At 52.6% G+C, this 17062-nt stretch overlaps 1 protein-coding gene across 2 annotated transcripts in view; it reads right to left on the minus strand.

Moving 5' to 3' along the window:
- Positions 1–2663: 2663 nt before the first annotated feature.
- Positions 2664–17062, minus strand: part of LOC133358224 (histone acetyltransferase KAT7-like) — a 39656-nt gene continuing 25257 nt past the window's right edge. For both annotated transcript variants that reach the window (XM_061576468.1, XM_061576467.1), the window contains exons 12-15: positions 14453–14546; positions 10310–10456; positions 9508–9614; positions 2664–6094 (exon numbers count right to left, since the gene is read on the minus strand). In XM_061576468.1, the coding sequence (XP_061432452.1) occupies positions 5996–6094; positions 9508–9614; positions 10310–10456; positions 14453–14546 (447 nt within the window). In that variant the 3' untranslated portion in view covers positions 2664–5995. The remainder of the gene's footprint in view (positions 6095–9507; positions 9615–10309; positions 10457–14452; positions 14547–17062) is intronic.

The raw sequence follows: 17062 nt of genomic DNA on the forward strand, positions 1-17062 counted from the left end.
ACACACATTGCTTTCGCGAGCCATATTATCTATAAGTTTTTTTTTTCGGATAGAGCACATAAATGTGTCGTTAAACCTGCCACCACCCGTCACGTAAACAGAACGTGGCCAATTCGTTACGAGTACAGCACCACCGGTTGTGTTGGAGAGTAAATCCACAACATTTACAACCTCAGTACGACGTTTCGCCAATTATGGATGAAGCTGGTTGTAATTACTGGTGAAACGCCGTACTCAGATTGAAAATATTGTGGATTCGCTCTCCAACACAACCGGTTAGTGCTGTACTCGTAACGAATTGGCCACGTTCTGTTCACGTGACAAACCTTACTAATTGGCCGTGGCGGGTTTAACGACACACATTTCTATTTACGTGATCTAACCCCAAAAAAAACACAACAACCTGCGTTATGGACCACATTGCTCTATGGCGGGGCATCTCTCAACGCTATTGCCGAACGACTGACGCGAGCGCCGTGCGTTTCTTTCGTCGCAGCCCCAGACGCACGCGGTCAGCTCGGCAGACGACGATGTCACGGTCGGCAACTCGTCAAGGACGCGCTACCCCCACCCGCCCCCCGAAACACGGCCGGAGCGAATCTGCCGGACCACGTCGTGAGCCGAACGACGAAGCAACGTTGCAGCAACGTTGCAGCAACGACAGAAATAACAATAACGTCACGAGATCATTATTCTGTTGTTGTCGCCAGTATCAAAGTATGACAATGATAGGTTTTGACCCTTTCTGGCAATAAAACAGGAGTTGTGGTAAGATGTTCAAACACCAAGGGGATAGCTTTTTGCAAGTTCTGCATTAGCCACACACAGGACTTGTGATGAACATGCAAACACGCGGAGTTTGCATGGTTCATGCACTACTCTCTTCCTTACAAAAGGCATCAAATTTGCTGTTTGAACATCTTAACGCCTCCCGTTGAATTACCGGAAAGTGTAGAAACCTATTCTCAATTTTTGACGATGCCAACTTGCAACGCCACCGCCGCCGCGCGGCGTTCGCTTCTCGCTCTCGTAGAGACAAGAGAGAGATGACGACGACGTCGACTCGGAGAGGCGCGAGGAGGACGACGAGACGCCACAGGCGAGCCGGGGAGGCAGTCAGAAGGTGCCAGCGATTGCCCCAAGCTCTGCGGTCCTCTACGTACAAAGGTGTTACTGGCCAACTGTTTGTACTTGCGGCAGTAAACCGGAGCGCTCGGGAGAAAACCCACGCGGGCGAGGGGGAAACACTCGATCCCATGCAGTCGGAACAGGTGGGAGAGGCCACATTTCTGCAATTATCTCCTGGCGAGCCAGGGGTGCACACACCGGCTCCTCCGTGACAGCTACGGGAACGGAGTGCGGTGATCCACCACCAACGTCGTTCCTGGGATGCACCAACATCCGTCAAATGGGTGAACGAAAATAATATATATCTTAAACATGGGTTCGCTAAAAACTGCTTCAAGTCACCAACGTTTTTTTTTCTACATACCAAGACGAACTTTTGGGGATTTAAAATGAAGGGGGAAAAAACCACGCAACTCTACGCACGAATACGTGGCAATGTGATTTTATATTCCTGGGGCGTGCACTTAAAACAGGTTAGACCTCATGCCGACCGCAACGCTGTCGCATTTTTTTCGTTTGTTTATTGTCACAAACGATGGGTGGGGGATAGACATTTATAAAAACGCACGCCCCAAAAGGGGAAAAAAGACGCATTTGAGGATTCACTCGGTAATTGCTCGATCGGACATACGCTGTACAAAAAAAGGCATTTGTGATCATTGATACCTACGTGAAGATGAGCCTCGCGATGTCATTTTCATTATTTTTTTTCTTTCGGAAACCCGGTGCTTGTATTTTATTACTTAGATGGGAATGTGTTTTTTGTTTATCAAAGGTTGTTCTTCATCATGTGCTTGTGATTTCAGTGGTTTGTTTAAAAGAGTCACTCGCAAACAACAACAACAAACCATTCGGACAAGTGCAGACACGAAATCCAGCCGAGCACTTTTCTCCCAAGCCCTCCCTTAAGAACGATGAATTCTCAAGCGGCTGCCTCGGACGATTCCAAATTCATCCCAAACCAAAGCGAATTTCTCCCATCGGCACCGGCGGCAGTGTGAGCACGTCCCCCACGCCAGCTTTGTCTTCCCGACGCGATTGAAACGCGTGGATCCAGATAGTTATTCCATCGGGAGACGTATAAGTGTAATTGTCAAGTAAAATAAAAACGTGCTCGCGATCAGACTTCGCAGGAGAACGTAACGACGAGCCTCGTGACGATTACCCGATGCCAGCCGAGATGGTCTCGCGGCGCGACCATCGGTAGCTGTCTGCGCGCGCGTGTGTTGACGTTGAACTTCTTTCGCACCGTACGTAGCCAACCGTGCTAATCGGGGAAAACCAAACAAAACCATTTCACACACCCGCGCGTCCCCCCCCCCTCCCCAAAAAATAAATAACTTTACATCCTTCACCTCTATTACACTGGTGGCAACGTTCACCGCCAGTAAACAAGATACAAGATCCCCGGCAGACCTCCCCCCCCCTGCCCCCCGCCGGCCATCCCCAACGCTTCAGCATCGATATCATCCAGCGGTAAAAATTCAACTCGGCTTCGTCATCACGTAAGCAACGGGGACTCCCCCCCCCCCATCCCCACCCATTCCGCCGGTACAATCGAGGGTCAAAGGAGAGGGCTTCCATATAAACGAAGACATTATCCCTGCACTTTAACTCAACTCCACGCGCGCGCCCGGCAAGCAACTCTTCTTGCAGCTTCATTATTTTCGAAGGCGTAAACCTCCCGGCGGCGTTCGTGAGAACGACCCGCGGACCCGCTGCGGACAGTGCGCGTCGGGTAAAAAGTGCGAGCCCCGTTACAAACTAAAAAAAAAAAATGGTCGTAGAAGCCTTTCTCAAGGGGGGTCCCGCGCCTTGAAAAAAAAAATGGGGGCCTTCCGAGCAAGCGCGGGCGCCGCTAATCGGGACGCAACGCGGAAGCGATTCAAAGGAACCCAGGTTCACCTTTGAACGGCGCGATTGTAACAGAACCCGACAAACGCCACGCGGGAACACGTCCCCCCCCCCAACTTCGCGATTCCACTCGTCCATACCGTCACAATTCCACTCTCGTCCACGCCAACACGCGAGTTGGGACAACGCATCCGCGCGCACCGTTCCATCCACGCCCAATGAAGAATCACTTTGCTTTCACACGTTGCCATAAACGCTCGGCAGGGGCAACGTTTCGAGGAACGCCCGCGGCCAACGTAACATCCACTTGAGAGGTGCAGAGGGATCGCTGGAGCCCAGCGAGACACCGACCTCTTGCACGCGAGCGATCGGCCGACGCGTGCAACGCGAGTCGACGCGACTCGAATCGTAGCATCGCAAGCGCACAAAATGAACGTCGGCACGCGACACTAAGTTCGTCGCCAGGCGCCGCTGTCAGAAACGTGAATGGCGAATCAAATATCGCGGCCTTCACACGTTTGTTCCTCCGCGTACAAAATAAAAAAATATATAGACAACCCATCAGCTGCACGGGCTACCTGGGAATGCACCGCATCGGCACAGAATTGGTTCAACGTGAGTAAAACTTCTGAATCGGTTTAGACATTTGGTGTCTCGTCAGGGGTCAGGCTTACTTTGAACCAATGCTCGTGAACTGCCAGATGGGTTCAATGTCTATTCATCCAGAGCCATACAAATCATTTTATTCACACACACACACACACCAATGCATTGCACACATGCACATTAGTACATACACACACACACATTACCACATACACACACACATTACTACATACACACACACTACTACATCCACACACATTACTACATACACACACACTACTTCATACACACACACATTACTACATACAGACACACATTACTACATACACACACACACATTACTACATACACACACACACTACTAAATACACACACACTACTACATTCACACACACACACACTACTTCATACACACACACATTACTACACACACACACTACTTCATACACACACACATTACTACGTACACACACACTACTACACACACACTACTACATACACACACACACTACTACACACACACACATTACTACACACACACACACTACTACATACACACACACATTACTACACACACACACATTACTACACACACATTACTACACACACACACATTACTACACACACACACACACACTACTACACACACACACACACATTACTACAACAACAACCGCCATTCGCCACTAAGTGGCGGTGACGTCACCACGATGCTTGTGCCAGGCCAAGTGCACCTTGAGGCCACGTGAAGTGTCGAAAGCCCGCTGGCATTACTACACACACATTACTACACACACACACATTACTACGTACACACACACTACTACACACACACACTACTTCATACACACACACACTACTTCATACACACACATTACTACATCCACACACATTACTACATCCACACACACTACTTAATACACACACACACATTACTACATTCACACACACATACATTACTACATCCACACATACATTACTATATACACACACATTACTACATCCACATACATTACTACATACACACATACCATACTACATACACACATACCACACTACACACACAAAAACAAAGATCCCCCCTACAGCTTTAACAGACTGTTGTGGCAATGATTGTAAGCGAGCACCTATGAAGGCCAGCAAAGCACACAAGGGGGTGGATGGTCAGCACCACGCCCTACCACCTTTATCTCCCCGGTGACGATGTTTACACACCGCACCAGGGACTCATTTGAGGCCGAGTTCACCTAGGGGAGGCCCTGGACCGGTTCAGATCATCTTCACTGGTGTTAGTCGTGAGCGGGAATCAAACTCGGCTTCTCTGCCGGGTTCGTAAGGCAACGGAGCTATTTTGCCCCCCCGTTTACGCCCAAACATTAAAAAGAATTCACCTGCCATTACTGCGTTTAAAATCTTCCGATAAGCGAGCGTTTTAGTTAACGTTGCCAACGTGTGGCTCATTAAGTCGTCACCTTCAGCCAAACGTTTCGACCCACGGCCGAACCGATGTGGAGCCGTGCCTTCGCGTGAGCGCGGGGGCAACGGTAGCAAAGAGGTCATCATCTGAACCCCCTCGGCCTGTCCTGGGTCTCTCCCGTGGTCAAGCCAGCCTCTAAACCTGCCACCAACGCAGCCAGTGGACATCAGTAGCGGGGAGACAAAGGCAGGCGAGGCACGGCAGTGACCGCACCTGCCCCGCTCGTGCGCCATGCGCCAGCCGTAATGGGTGCCCCCTCTGTGGGCTATGAGGAGGAGGTCACGTTCCTCTGTAGTCTACAAGGTCAAGCGGGGGGGGGAGAATCTGTGTCGTGTGAACCTCCGCTCCCTTAATGACAAAACACGAGCGGGGCAGTGTCAACGTCATCGCGCTCCGCTTCCGATGCCGTCCCGCGTTCGCGGCGCAAACAACGCAACATCGTCGGGACGGATGTCCTATTGTAAAAGCAGCTATCGCGATCACCTGACACAGGACAACGAGGGGCCTACGAGGCTGCGGGCCTGACGGGATGAACGGACGGATGAGGTCGGATTCTCATGCCCTCTCGTGCTCTCGCTCAACCCCTCCGTCACTCTGCCACGACGTTTCACGTACTTGTCACCCTGCATCTGTCACGCGCTCTCGCGTTATACGCCCGGCTCTTGCACTTCCCCTCCCTCTCTCTCAATCTCCCGCGCCCACCTCTTATAACCTTTCCTCTGCCAAACCCCCTTCCCATCGCTGCCCTCCCACTCTTGCCGTTGCCCCTCGCTCGGCCCGTCAACACACTCTCTCTCTCTCGCTGTCTCGCACGCTCGCACTCCCGTCAGCCCAATCAATGTTCCACTCGCTCAGAAAATTGCTCTCTCGCTTGGTAAGACTCCTCGCTCTACGTCCCCCACCACCTCTCGCCGCCGCTAACCACTTTGCTCATCCCTTGAGAGGGGCCCACTTGAGGCACGACGAGTCGATGGCCTTGTCGTTCGCCGGCTTGCGGGCCTCCTTGTCGAGCCAGTCGTCGATGATGTCCTAGCCGCGCGCGTGAGAGAGAAACGTCAAACACGTTAGGAAAATCTGCGACGCACATCCAATCGTCTCATTAAACCCTTTCCCGTTCCGATGACGTACGTGTATGGAACCGTGAAAAAACTAAAATAACTTTATCGGTACCGAGGCTCCCACAAGGCCATGGCGGGAGGGAGGGCGTGTGGCACAGTTTTGCGCCAGCTATAGTAAAGCAAGGTGGTGTCGCTCCGGTTCTCTGCGGTAACGTCTTTAAAAACGACGCTACGCCTCTCTCAATAAAATTAACGCTGAACCGTTCACGCGTTCCGAGATTCATCGGTGAACGGGACACCCACCCTGCGACTTGCAGACATCTCGGAATGGGAAAGGGTTATAATAGTTTGCATATTTCACACGTAAATTGGATCAAAATGTAGCTGCACCAAAGTGTTTGGAACCACCGAGTTTCCTGTCTTGTCAATGTAACTTTACCAATTGCAATTGTTTTTTTCCATTTGTAATTGTGGACCGCTTTAGATGTTGCCTGCCGGCCGAGTCGCCCCCCGTTGAAAAAGCACAATGGGCTTTACTCCATGTCCCGGGGGGGGGGGGGAGGGGGGGGACCACGTGGATGGTCCATATACCATGGGGGGGACCATGGGGATGGTGTCCATGTCTCATGGGGGGGACCAAGGGGGCGGTCCATGTACCACGGAGGCAACCACAAGGACAGTCCATGTACAACGGGGGGGGGGCCACGTGGACAGAGACAGGGACGGTGCGCCATTCATTTCCGGAGTTATTATTTTATGAACTAAACCTAAACAATTTATATTTTACCAGGCATGGCCCACTGAGCCATACAGCTCTTTTTCAGGAGCGACCTGGCCACAAATGAGAGCTCAACAAAGTGGCTTATCACGTGGAAATGTATCGCAGCCAATTACTCTAAACGCGTGTTTCTAAACGTGGAGGGAAAAAACGGAGAAATATCCAAGCGAACACAGGGAGAACGGGAAAACTCCAAATATACAGCAGGCGTCAGGGTCCGTATCAAACCCACGACCTACTGCATACCAGGCGAGGGAGTCAACATCTCCTAGCCACCGTGGCGCATCGGGACGATGGGCAACGCGTCCGCAAACGTGACGGCCCAAAGCTCTCAACTGCGAGTGGAGGTCAGCTGTTCATCGTCAGCTAAGGGTCACCTCGTTGCCACTCGCGTCAAGGAGGGGGTGGGGCTTATCTCACATCAACAGCGGATGTCACGAGGCTAGACTTGATCCCTGCCAGAGGAACATGGAATTTCAGGCGCACTTCACTTTCACAGCGCGGGTAAAAGCCACCGAGGGCCAAGGCTCGTTGTGTCTCGCCAGCCGAGCCGGCTGAGCACACACCAGAGGTCGCAAACGGGTTGTGATTCCTTACCCGTACCCGGCCGCACCAGGGTCGCAAATGGGTACCCGTACCCAGGCGGGTACGGGTACCCGTTCCCTACCCGTACCCTACCCGAAATGAGTGACAAATGGCTACTCACCAGTGACTCACGGCCTACCCGTACCCATACCCGGCCGTACCAGGGTCGCGTACGGGTAGCCGGGTATCGGGTAAGGTACGGGTATCGGGTACCCGGTTGCGACCTCTGGCACACACACAACAACTCGCAGAGGTCAAAAGGTTAACAGTGAATCCCCAAGAGAGGGGCGCGTCAAGAACGCTGCGCTATTCACAGCGGCCCTTTTCTTCATCGCCGGCACATTAGTCACGAGAACTTGTTCTGCCGAGATTTTTTCCCCCGTTTGTAATTACGTGGGTAATTTACCCAAACACCAATTTAGGAGCAGAAAAGGGCTGGTTCTGGCCAGACGCGGGGTCCAGTTTTAATTACTCCAGAAAGCCACTTAAGCTCACTGTCGCATTTCATTAGTGCGGCTGTAAAAACATCGTCACGTTGTCCCCCTCCCCCAGAATGTTCTGCCCACCGTTTAGTTTGACTCGTCTTTGACCGCCTTCGCAGCGCTGGTACGTCCGCGGTCAAAGACGTCAGTCCATACCGTGTCAACACACACGGTTTAACCCCGTATGCTTGTACAGGGCAAATTGAGTGTTCAGCAGAGGTCGCAAACGGGTTTTGATTCCTTACCCGTACCCGGCCGCACCAGGGTCGCAAATGGGTACCCGTACCCGGCCGGGTACCCGTACCCGGCCGGGTACGGATAGCCGTTCCCTACCCGTACCCTACCCGAAATGAGTAACAAACGGTGACTCACCAGTGACTCACGGCCTACCCGTACCCGTACCCGGCCGCACCAGGGTCACAAACGGGTACCCGTACCTGGCCGGGTACAGGTAGCCGGGTATCGGGTAGGGTACGGGTATCGGGTACCCGGTTGCGACCTCTGGTGTTCAGGTCCATACGGCGTACAGCTGTTTCAATGCGGGCAAACAATGTTTTCGTCTATTTGTTTGCGGTGGGATGAACGATGAGATTTATAAGGACACGGGGTGACCAATAAGGTATGAAATTGTCTGTAATAAGGTAGGGACTGATAAGCGGTTGACAGCTATGAAATTAGCATGGATTTGGTGGCAATCCCACGTTCTTATGGCAGGTATGTCAATCTATGGGGGGTTATTATTTATTACCATACTTCACCACGCTGATTTAAAAGGATTTTTTAAGAGGTGGAGTGGGGGGGAAGGCAGAAACGGTGCGGATTTTACTCAACGCTGACGTTAGCCGTGGCCGGCAATCGAACATGGACAGCCGGGTTCATAGGGCAGTGCGCTAACCACTATAACTAAACGCTCCACCCCAGGCCAGCCTTCATAGGCCTTAAAATGGGCTCACTAACAGCACCGGCCCCTACTCCCACCACTACTACTGTGTATCAGGATGTGTAAGGATGGGTGCCGTAGAGCAGGCAAGATGGTAACTCCCTCGCCTGGTATACAAGGAGGTCGTGGGTACGATTCGGCCCCTGATGCTTGTTGTATATTTGGAGTTTGCTTGTCTCTCTCTCTGATCATCATCATCACGGTGGCTAGGAGATGTTAACTACCTCGCCTGGTGTACAGAAGGTCGTGGGTTCGATCCAGACCCTGATGCCTGCTGTATATTTAGAAGTTGCACGTTCTCCCCATGGTCGAGTGGATATTTCTCCGGGTCCTCCAGTTTTTCCCTCCACATTTAGAATTAACGTATTCGGCTGCTATGAATTTCCACGTGATGATAAGCCACTTTGTTGAGTTATTATTTGTAATAACCAGGTCTCTTCAGAAAAAAAGATCTCTATAGCTCAGAGGCCCTTGCCTGATCAAATAAAAATAGTTACGTATATACGTTGAACTTCTTTCGCACCGCACGTAGCGAACCGGTGACACTGAGTGATAGAGAAGCGAGGTCTCCGTTCGTCTCCCCCCCCACCCGCCTTCACCTGCCGCTTGAGTACCAGGTGCTTGCCCTTCCAGTACTTGAGCATCTGCAGGTACTGCAGCGTGCTGACGATGTCTGCGGGGTTGATGGCCGTCTCCTGGCTGATCTCTGTGCGCAGCGAGAGAGCGAGCCGCAGCGGGTCACGAGTTTGACGGCGCAGGTAACAAACCCAGGGATGGCTTTCAAACGTTTCAGATTTTTGTAGGAGCAATTCAGATTTTCCAAAAATACAAATTGAGATTGATGCAGAATAATTCAACGTGTCTTCACTCCTCACAGAAGGTGAAGTCACTTCAGGAATTGCTGTAATAGAAGCGGTGTCATATCCGTGAGCTCATACTTTCACGTCAATTGAAAATGGACACGCATTCCGTCACCGCGCGCGCGCTTCACGTGAAATGCCACCAAACGCAGCCCGTAAAATGTCCACGCGCAAACGACAAACACGACTCTAGATTTGAAGCTTTCGTGACTGCAAGGATTCAGGTAAAAAAAAAATGAAAGAAAAATTAATAAAAAAATATTTTAATTTCATTTTTTTACTTACGTAACTTTACCGGAAAAACTAAGAATATGACAAACACGACGACCGGAGGCACACAAGCTCCTGGCTCCCTCCGACAAAACGACCGCGGCGTTTCCAATCCCTCCCTCGGCAGGCACGGGGGGGGGGGGGGGGGGGGGGGCAGCCTGCGGCACGATCGTCCGAGGAAAGCTGCCCCGGGGGGCGGTTATTACCGCCGGTAACAAGCGCACGGTGTGGGGCGACGCGGTGCGGCGGGCAGGGCGGAGCGACCTACGACCTTTGATGGAGATCTCCTTGCCGTGGAAGCCGTGCAGGTAGCGCAGCACCACGCCCTTCCAGTAGCTGCGGTAGCTGATGAGGCCCAGGTCGGAGAGCGGTCGCTCGGGTGACCCGATCTTGTCCTCCATCTTCGACAGCAGGTAGCCTTTGGGAAGGAAGCGCAGCAAAAGGGGTCGTGGCGGTGAGTTGGATTGGGAGCGGAGGAGGAGGGCGATGGGGTTCGTTAATCGGTCGGGAAGGCGAGCGCTGGACGACGCGCTGACCCATTAGGTCGCAAGGAACCTCGTTTGCAAAGCAGTGCCCGAGGGAAAGGCAATGGCGTGCGCGGAAAGAGCTATCCGTTCACGGATAGCGAAACGAGACGTTGCGACGTGCAACGAGACGCCGTTAGGCGAACAACTCCCAACGTAACGATCCCGAAGCAATCGGGACGCCGGCTGGCGGCTTTGATGTGCAGGGCTGGAAGCAAACGCTCGCACGCCGAGACGCCGCGGCGACGGCTGCGAGACGCGCAGCGCAAGACAAGCGCAAGAACCTCCGGCAGGCCGAGCGGAGGATGGGCTCTCACAAGGACGGCTCGTCCCGGACGCTGTGAGGGCAGCGCAGCAGTCTCCCCATGCTGCCCCCCCCCACAGTGTGCATCTCCCCCAGTGTGCATCTCCCCCAGTGTGGATCTCCCCCAGTGTGGATCTCCCTTCCCCCAGACGTCTGTGCTGTCAATCCCCTGCCACTGTTCAAGGTTCAAGTGCATGGTCAAGACCCTCCAGTACACTATTTTTATTAATTTTATTTTCAGAATCAGAATCATTATTTATACTGTAGGAGAAATCCGATGAGCTATTTTTCACAGATGTACAGTCAGGGCGAAGGGGAAAGAAAATCCACGCGACCATTAGGGGAACTAGATAAACTCCCAAATCTACAGGGGTCAGGGTTGGGACCAAACCCACGACCACATGCATACCAGGCAAGGAAGATAACGTCTTGCCACCGCAGCTCTTCAACACTTCCCAACACTGCTGACCGGTAAATAAATATGCCTGCCATTCCTGCACGACGCCGTGTGATGCGTTCACATCTAGACGCTGTGAAACTCCACGTTGTACCCTGCTGCAAATCAACTTCGGCTCATCTTCACATCCCCCTGTTTGTATCCACACACGCAAAGACAAAGATCCCCCATGTAGCCTTTAACAGACTGCAGAGGCAAGTGCTGTTAGCGAGCACCTATGAAGGCCGCAACGGTACACGAGGGAGTGGGTGGCCAGCACCACGCCCGACCGCCTTTGTCTCCCCAGTGGTGATGTTTTTAAACACCGCACCAGGTACTCATTTGAGGCCGAGTCGACCTAGGGGAGGCCCAGGACCGGTTCAGATAATCGTCACTGATTTTGGCCTTGAGCAGGAATCGAACTCGGGTCCCCTGGTTTGTAGTGCAGTGCGCTAACCGCTACACTACCGCTCCCCACTCCATGGTGAACAATAAAAAGACAAAGAACCCCCGTATAGCAGACTGTAGGGGCAAGTGCTGTTAGCGAGCACCTATGAAGGCCGGCACAGCACACGACGAGGGGGTGGGTGGCCAGCACCACGCCCTGCCGCCTTTCTCTCCCCAGTGGCGATGTTTACACACCGCACCAGGTACTCATTTGAGGCCGAGTCGACCTAGGGGAGGCCCGGGACCGGTTCAAATAATCGTCACAAGTGTCGGCCATGAACGGGAATCGAACTCGGGCCGCCAGGTTTCGCAGGTCGCCAACGGCCGGAGTACTGCTCCCCACACGCACACATGCACACCCACGTGCAGCAACCACTGCAAGACACCTTTATAGATGCGCGTGACTCATCGCTCGAAGGTGGCGAAAATGCGTCGCAAATGGACGGTTCAAGAAGACGTTCGCGTCTCTCCCCGGGGCAAGTAGAGAGGCGGGGGTGGGGGGGGAGGGCTGAGCCCGTGAGATTCGGTGACACGGCCGGACGACGGAGGAGCGTCTTACCGCTGGCTCGTTGCAGAGGTCTGCGCTCCAAGCACCCCGGCCCGACCCGGTTAACAACGCGAGCGTATAAACCATAGAACTAAAATATGACGCGCCATCGGCTTCGCAGTGGCCGTCAAAAAAATCCTGCGACATTGTATGCATGTGTTTTGAACTTCTTTCATTATTAATGCATGTACGTCGAGGATTATTCGAGCAAAGAAAACGGAAGACATGTGCGTGCTGGCTCTCACGGTCCAAACTTGCACCTTACTGCCACGGAATAAGCGAGAGCAGCATCGCTGCCCTCATTCCGCACCGACGCCACACACTTGAAGGCCGGTGCTGTGAGATCAGCTTGTGCCGCACAGGGACAAGCTGCCCTTATATGGGGGGGGATCCCCATAGGCTGACAAGCTGCGTCCACGACACGTTTCATCACATTACGAACGCAAACATAAGTGCGAGTCGGATTTATAAAATTCTGGATTTTTTTTTGTTATTTCTCGCGCAGGGCTGAGATTAATACAAAAAAACCTTCCAACTTTGATTGCGGCAAAGGAAGGCGCGGGTTCCAAGCGATGTCCCGGGGGGAGCCCGTAGCGCGGCGTGGATTTGAGGGCCGCGAGTCCCCGTCTCACTTTCCCTCGGAGCTTTTTTAGGGGGATATCTTCGATGCCAAGAAGAAGCTCGTGAAAACCCTAAGGCCAGCTGCAGACTTCCCGGCTCACTGGGGTCACGTTGTGTGACCTGCCCTCCCTGCCCCCCCCCCCAAAACGCTCATCAGCCGAGGCCTCAATTTGTCAAAGAGTCTTTACGTCCACTCGACGGCCAAAATATCAAGGAAGAGAATCCGGCGAAAAGAAATTACCGCCATTGGAACTGCGCGCTACTGATTTCACCCAACGACGGAAGAGCAACACCAAAAATATGATCGCCACGTTTGTATTTCTCCATAATAAAGGTTTTTGGTTTAGATCGCATAAGTATAAATGTCAAATCGCCCGATGATGCTGGATGTAATTACCAACTCAGATTGTAAATGTTGTAGATTCACTCTTCAACACACCAGTGGGCTGAAGTAGTAACTATTTGGCGTTTACGTGACAAATCCCTTACTGATTGGCCATGTCGGGTGGTGGAGGGTTTCGACACATTCATACTTCGCGATCTAACCCAAAAAACCTTCATTATGAATAATACTGGTCGCAAAAGTCTACGTGTTTGTATTTTTATTAGCAATTTCTTCGGCCCAACAACTCAAGCCAAACGTACGGCCGACTCACACTGGGAACTGGTACCAGCAATGTCAAGATCGGCCTCTGTGGACGTGTCTTAGTGTGTCACGTGTGTGCGTTGTGCACGTCTGCGTGTATTTCTATGTCTGTGCGTGTTTGTGTACATGCCTTTGTGTGCATGGAGGAGGTTCGTGAAAGACGCAGTTGGAGGCAATCGCCCTCCAGCAACAACGAAGGGCAGAGGAGTGACGCTCACAAACAACGAGCGGAGTGCCGGGCGGCTAAAATGCAGTAAGTTGACGCAGTGGGGAGCGCAGTTGGTGCATCTGCCAGTCATCTCAGTCAGTCAATCCACGACACCTGGGTCTGTTCCGTGACCTCCTGCTGCCAGCGGGCCTTCGACACTTACACGTAGCCTCAAATTGTACCTAGCCTGGCACAACCACCGCGGTGACGTCACCGGCACTCCGTGGTGAACGGCGGTCATTGTTGTGGCAATTAGCTTAAAATCGTGTACGTTGCACGAAAAAGGGGTCCGTGGCCTTCGCGTTGATTCGCGACAAATTACGGCGAGACAATTAACAACGGTTCCGTGCTCACCCGGGAAAGCTTCAAGCCGAGCCTCAAGACTACGACGCTCGAGGGCGTCAGAGACGTCGTCCGAGACCAAACTCCGTCACCAGCAGGGATGACGGCCCGTGGTCGAGACGCAGAACAGAGCGGCGGGTCCAAAGCGGCAACACGCGGGAGCCGGACGGATCACGAGGGACGGCGGGGACGCCTCCGGGGAGGCCTTCATCCGACGGTGGATGGGTCGCGGCCGTCGATGACGATGGCGGGTGCGTGCGTGGGCGAGTTCGTGCGTAGGTGCGTACGTGCATGGGCGGGTACATGCGCAGGTGGGTTCGTGGGCGTGCGTGGACTCACTGAATTCGATGAGCATCTTGCCGTAGCCCTGCCTCATGAACTGCGGCATGGTTAGGATGCACGACACGTTGTAGTTGAGGAACGAGTTCTTCTCCTGCGAAGGGGAAAGAAATCGGGGGGGGGGGGGGGGGTAGGGTAGAAAGGCTGTAGCGTCGCAGGCGAAACGGAGCGGCGTCCTCAAGAAACAATGGGGGTGGCTGCGACGCCACGGGCCAATTACGAGCCCCGGCATCGTTCGATGACCACGGGACACAGCCACGGGAGGGCAAGGCGGCTGGCGCATCACCGTCACCACCATCACCGCCACAGAGGGAAGGCGATGAAACGTACGGTGGTCGCGCAACAACTGCGTCCATTAACCCTCATGCAGCAGCTCTTCGTTCGCTTTGTCGCGGCATCGATCGACGTGGATCGGTCATCCGCCGTTTCATTTCACGTGCGGCTATCGCCCAGGAACGTTCGAAGCGCCGTGCGTTTCAATTCGGCCGCAATCTATTCACTTCTGGATGAAAGCTGCCGCCGCAAGCCCTCACCAAGATAATTGTTTTTTTACCCTTTTATCTGGCAACAAAACTGACACCTATTTTTTACAAGGAGTCATTTTGCATTGACCACAATACCTGCGGTCGGAATGCAAACAAAAAATATAACTCTGATAATGTATGCACTGTCCTTGAAGTTGATTGGTCCACACCCGGGACAGCTTTTCTTAGAGCCGAGTCTTACATGATGTTGGACCAGATGACGCCAAAAGGCGCACAACTCAAAGACAATGCACCGTCAGAGTATGAGAGCTCGGGGTAAGCATTTACACCCGACCATGTGAGACTAGGCTCTAAGAAAAGGTGTCTCGGGTGTGGACCAATCAATTTCAAGGACAGTGCATACGTTATCAAAGTTGTGTTTCTTGTTTGCATTCCGACCGCAGGTATTGTGGTCTATGCAAACATGACTCCTTGTAAAAAAAGGTGTCAGTTTTGTTGCCAGATAAAAGGGTAAAAAAACAATTATCATATTTTGCTACTGGCAAAGGAGGTTCCAATGGAGCCCTCACCAATTCTCTCGTGGATACGCGATGCCGATCGCATCGCTACCATCGTCATCATCATCATCATCCTTCTGTGGTCGATAAACAAAAATATATAAAAGCCGTACCACTTTGTGAGAGAGCAAATAGCAGTTGTCCTATGAATAGAACGATTCATGCAATTGGAACGTGGAATTTACACCGCCCCGGGGTCGTGACATCCAACTGAAATGAGGCAATGAGCCGTGGCTGTTTGAGCAGGGAGACAATGAGCAGGGAGCGAGGTCAGCAGGGGCGGCTAATCCCACGGTGGTCGGAGACACACACGGAGAGTCAGCGACACCGAGATGCTGGATTCGAATCCGCGTTTCAGTCGCCCGCGCTGATGCCGGGGTTTTCGATTCGAATGGTCTTGGACCGGTCACCAATGACCACACGGCAAACAGCAACAAAGCAAAATAAAAAATTCTGAAAAATTCCAATGGGGTTTTCACTTTTGATTTGAAGCTTTTGTGACTGCAGGAATCCATACTCTTTGGTTCTTTCGGTAAAGTCACGTAGGCAGAAAATAAAATAAAAAACTTTTTTATAAAAAAAATTACAAATTTAAAACAATATTTTTTTTTATTATTTTAAATTCTTAACATTTTTTATAACAAAGTTTTTTCTTTTATTTTATACCTACGTGACTTTACCGAAAGAACCAAAGAGTATGGGGTTTTGCACTTTGTTCGGTTCGCTTCAGCTTCTGGGAATCAAAGTTTACAAAGTAATACTGGTAGGAACTCACTGGTTCCACCAGCCCACATGGGATTATTGTGTCCGTCCGTCCGTCGTGCAGGGAGGGGCTGGGTGGGGAGGGAAGGGCTGGGTCGGGAGGGGAGGGTGGTGAAGGTGGGGAGGGGAGAATGGTGAGGGTGGGGAGGGGCTGGGTGGGGAGGGGCTGGGTGAGGAGGGTGGGGCTGGGTGGGGGGTGGGAGGGGTGGGGCTGGTGGGGAGGGGCTGGTCACCCCGTGGTGCCCTTATAAAACTCAACGTTGAACCTACTCACGCCGGCTTGTGCCCGCCCTCACAGTCGGGCATATTTGCGGAATACACCACGCCGCCGTTGACCCTGCAGGCCATTGACCGAGCAAGCCAACGTTCCTACCAGCTCCCTCCTGCTGCTCCTGCCGATTATGATGCTGCTACTGCTCCACCTGATGCTGCTACTGCTGATGCTGCTGTTCCAGCTGATGATGATGCTGCTCCTACTGCTGCTCCTGCTGATGATGCTGCTGCTCCTGCCGCTGCTGAAGATGGTGCTGCGACAGATCCTGCTGATGCTGCTGCTGATGATGATGCTGCTCCTGCTGCTCCTGCTGATGATGCTGATGCTGCTGATGCTGCTCCTGCTGTTCCAGCTGATGATGATGCTGCTCCTGCCGATTATGATGCTGCTACTGCTCCACCTGATGCTGCTACTGCTGATGCTGCTGTTCCAGCTGATGATGATGCTGCTCCTACTGCTGCTCCTGATGATGCTGTTGCTGCTCCTGCTGCTACTGCTGATGCTGCTGTTCCAGCTGATGATGCTGCTCCTG

Source organism: Lethenteron reissneri, chromosome 61, assembly GCF_015708825.2.
Source record: "Lethenteron reissneri isolate LAM-NWPU_2019-01 chromosome 61, ASM1570882v1, whole genome shotgun sequence".
Lineage (NCBI taxonomy): Eukaryota > Metazoa > Chordata > Hyperoartia > Petromyzontiformes > Petromyzontidae > Lethenteron > Lethenteron reissneri.